Source organism: Centruroides sculpturatus, unplaced genomic scaffold (assembly GCF_000671375.1).
Source record: "Centruroides sculpturatus isolate CEXI.00-Female unplaced genomic scaffold, Cexi_2.0 scaffold59, whole genome shotgun sequence".
NCBI classification, from domain to species: domain Eukaryota; kingdom Metazoa; phylum Arthropoda; class Arachnida; order Scorpiones; family Buthidae; genus Centruroides; species Centruroides sculpturatus.
The window spans coordinates 21,277-25,826 of NW_019384301.1; the positions used below are offsets into that span (position 1 = coordinate 21,277).

Sequence of the window (4,550 nt, forward strand, 5' to 3'; positions counted from 1 at the left end):
GGAAAGCGCTGATGTAGACAAACTGCAGATACGCTCACCAGAAGAAGGTAAAGCGTCAACGTCTCGAGGCCAGGGTCAAAAGCGCTGGCTGCCACCTACGCCAATTGGTCTATTTACTAAGTGTAAATGGTAATCCCTCCTTAGAGGGAGATTACCTTTTACTAAGTGTAAAAAGTAATCCTTCCTAACATACAGTTGAAAATTATGCCGTCATTTAAAAAGTTCTTTTAATTCATTGCAAATCGCCTTCCATTTCGAGCGAAGGGTTTAGGATCGCTGGGCAGTATTTATTGCAATTTAATGTTATTTAATTTATGTGATTTCTAATCGAATGGACATTGTAATACTAGATATATTATTCGCGTATGTATTCAAATTATTCGAATGTCTCTTTGAACCCGAGAAAGAATTATGAATTAGCTCGAAAACTTTAGTTAAATGTGAATACCGCGAGATTCCGGATCAGGTCCGAAACCCCGAAAAATGCATTTAAGATTATATCAAAATTTATAAAATTACAAATTGTAAACAATGATTTTTTATTAGTTTATAAAATCGATGTTTTCTGTACAGTTTTATATATGTCTCTCTTACAACAGAATTAAAATTATAGTATGTTCTTAAAAATTGTACACTACGTTCGAGAAGTTTAAATATTTTTTATTGTATTTATATTAATTTTATACATTTTAATCGTTAGTATGAATTTAGTGACCCAAGAAGCAACAAAAAGAAATCGATAGCGCCAACATTTCCTAAGAGGATTGAAGAAAAAATGAATTTTTCAGTGTGACCGTGGCACGTTTACTTTTTAAATGAGGAAAACCATCCTTTATTCTTTGTTTGAGATTTCTTTGATTTGGTTTCTTTAGCACGTTTCTTACGTCTCTTATTATCGTTGTCGTCATCGTGATCATCCGAACTTGAAGACTTATCGTTGGCTTGGCCGAATGTAACTTCCTGAGGTTTCTTCGATTTCTCTTTTGGACTCGAATCTTCACAGATTCTTCCACTAATTCCTTCCGGTTTTTTCTTTCCGAATTCCGGTGTCGTCACGATTACGTAAGATGGTGCGTGTAGATCATCGCACTTTTCGTGACCGTAATAGCAAATCTTTATACCTTTCTTATTTGCTTTTGATTTGGGAAACTTCTGCATTGTAAGTTTACGCAGTTGTTTCTCGTCAGTTTTTTCGTGAAGAGATAATTCTGCCAATTCGTCCTTTTTCGGAACATCCACCAGGACGTGAGCGTAAACGTGAATATCATTACATTTTTCGTGACCGTAATAGCAGATATCCATTCCTTTCTTCTTACTAGTTTTTGGCATGGCATACTTCATTTTTGGCTCTTTAATCTGTTGTATCTCATTAATTTTCGGGGGCGAGTATGACTTATTTACGGGAGACTCGCGTTTTGGAGCTTGACTGACTAATCCTTGTTTATTATTTTGTTGTCTAACTTGACCTTCGCGAGGTTCGGCTGTAAGTAGAAGCGAATCTTTGAAAGGTTGATTTTTTGATGATACTTCGTGAAGACACGGATTCTGTGTGATTGAAAACTTCGATTCTTGTAAATCAAGACTCTGAATAGATGGATACGATGAATTCTTTGTCGATACCTTAAACGGCTCTGCGCAATCCACTTTAACTAAAGTATGCTTGGAGCTCGATGGCATAACTACTATAGTAGGTATGACAGCTTGATTTATATTTGTTGAGAAGTTCTCAGAAACCTCTCCTCCAATAATTTCTCTCTCAGAAAACTGTGCTGCTGGTGGAACAAAGACAAGTGGTGTAACTTTTTTCGCATTTTCCAGAAAACTTTTGTGGTTAAATTCATCCGAGTTTGATGGAAAAATAATGACAATGGGTTTATCCGTGAGAGAAGAAGGTAATATTTTGATGACGTCTTGTGCAAATTTGCTCCATTTCTTCTCCTGTGGGTTCTTCGAGTGTTTTATCTGCGTGCTCGGGTTTTTTCTTCCTGGAGCGATTACTATAGCAGCTATATCGGTTCGTTCTGTCTGTTCAGGAAACTTATTCGATTGATCTTGTGCAGGAACAGCGATAACTGTTGGTTGTGTATCGTATTCTCTTAATGAAAGAACATCTTGCATACGGAACAAAAGACTCGATTTTTTATCCGGAGAAGTGAATCGCTCGGGTTGTATTTTTGAGTCTGGAGACTTTTTGATATTGTAAGGTTCTTCCTTCTTTGTCTCGACTTTCAAAGATGGCATTACAACAATATTTGTGTTTGTATCAGAAAATGGCTTAACTATATCTTCTAGTTGATTAGCATTCTTAATTGAAGTACGTTCTGGTACCAATTGGCTTACTTGAAACTTCGCGTTGAACGAAGAGTCATTGGCATCGGGATTAGGATGAATATTAATGGCTACTCCTGACAAGTTTTGATTTTTTGTAGATTGAGACGAATTTAATCCTTCAGAAGCGACTGTTAAAATATAATCGCCAATTTGGAATGTCTTATTGTGATCTCTAAATGGAAATACAACGGATAATTCTTTTGATTCTGATCTTTCTTCTTGGGTATCATTTTCACAATCGCTAGATGATCCATTTTCCTTAACGCTTGACATATATTTCATGTTTTTGGTCCATGGATTTTGTTTATTTTCGATTTCCATGGCATTCGTAGTTTTATCTAGATTCTTCTGAATTGATGCAAATGATTCCAGATTTTCATTATTCTCCAAATTCTCAAAATTAAATCCACTTGATTGATTTTTCCCTTCTTTTTTCCACAGTGATGAAAGTTTTGAATCAGTTTCATCAAAATCCACAAAATCTTTATATTCTATCGATTTTTCCTGGTGATCCTTACGTTGAGTGATGATTTTTGGCTCGCTTTCTTCCATTCTGTAATCACCATCATCTTTTAAAATATCTGTTATAATCGAAATCAGATCTTTTAATAATTTTTGTCGAGATTTATTATTTAAATATTTCATTCTTTTTCTCGAGAGTTTTTCTTTCACTTCTGTTAAAAGATGCTCGTTACTCGAAGAAGTTTCTGAAGATTCGTTACGATCTTCAAGAAGAGTATTATTATTATATACTGTATGATAATTTCTTATAATTTTCGCCTTTTGATTTTGTAAATTATCTAAATTTCGATTTACAAAAGACATTTCTTCTTTACTGGAATTCAATGTTTCCTCGGAATCATTTTGCGAATATTCTTGGCTTTTATTTCTTACCAAAATACTATCTTGTGGACTAGATTCATTAGAAAATTTCTTAGAATGGGGATCAGACGATGCAGAAGATACATTAGCATCACTAGATAGATTTGAAAGTACCATATCTGAAAAATTTTCATTCTTAAATTTGTAAAGTTGAGTTACATCGGATTTTCCACTCTTAGTCGATTCTTCTTTGTTTCTAGAATTAGATGAATCTGAACAAAATTCGTCCTCAACTTTGACCTCACGATTGATAGATGTTACTTCTTTCATATCCTAATTAAGCAAGGTTTATATATGTTTAAAATACACATTTTTTTTAATTATAAAATGAATAAACATAAAACTTTTATGTTTGCTGGAAGTTAAATGAGAACATTTACCAGTTTACTTGATTGTTTTGATATTGATTCACACGAAGCATTGTTAATGAAATTCGTAAAACTAAGTTTCGGAGACTTATTCTGAAATAAAATTACAAATTTTTGTACGAATTAGGATAATTTAATGTGAAATTTATAGTTTAAATTTTGTTTTAATTAAAAGGGTGAGTGGAAAGTTGGTATAAGTGACTATTATATTCAAGTTACTTTCTGTTACTTGCGCGACTTTTCTAACGAACCTCTCAATTATTTTGATTTTAAAGTTGAATCTAAATCGATAGATCAGTATTTACAGTTCATTTATGTTGACATGGCATTTATATTTAGTAAGAGTTTGATTTAATTTAGTTTTATGGTGTAAGACAATGCAATATATAGTTCAAACGTGCCTCCAGGGAGGACTTTCTATGGATAATTGGCCCCTATTTAGGCGTTGACGCGTGAAAAAAACCGAAATCCAAATGGCCATCTCGTTAGTTGGGCGCTAATCCACGACCAACTACCACTATTCAAAGATTTTTATCCATTATGCCATTTAATAAGAGAATTGCCTTGTTAAACAATAAAAATTTTCGTTTAAAAATCTCAAATGAGTGGAATTTTATTCAAATGAATAAAACAGAAATAGATTTTATACAAATTTTAATTGTGTTTTTGGGGTTAAACCCTTATTTTTCTCTATCCTTACGTCTTTACGGTAGAGAAATTTATTTAAATTCTGGTCGAGAATGAATTAAATCTCTTGATTCTGATTTAGCTACTAAAACAATGATTTATTATTCATTTGATTTGCAAATCGATAGGATATTATAATATTTAAAAAAAAATTATGATTGTGTAGTTCAAAGAATTGCAAATATTATAAATGGAGTGTGGTTTTTAAAGTAAATTATTAAGGAAATAATGTATAAAAATGAAATAATACTGTAGATTGTCCTTCGTAAGAACAAGATGAAC

The 4,550-nt window shown here is 32.7% G+C and overlaps 1 protein-coding gene across 1 annotated transcript; it reads right to left on the reverse strand.

Annotated features, from left to right (window-relative positions):
- Positions 1–576: 576 nt before the first annotated feature.
- LOC111639304 lies at positions 577–3,670 on the reverse strand. Its single transcript, XM_023385190.1, has 2 exons — positions 3,594–3,670; positions 577–3,486 (listed from the first exon to the last, which is right to left on the reverse strand). The coding sequence occupies exon 2, from the start codon at positions 3,481–3,483 to the stop codon at positions 805–807; it is 2,679 nt and encodes an 892-aa protein (XP_023240958.1). The 5' UTR covers positions 3,484–3,486; positions 3,594–3,670; the 3' UTR covers positions 577–804.
- Positions 3,671–4,550: the final 880 nt, after the last annotated feature.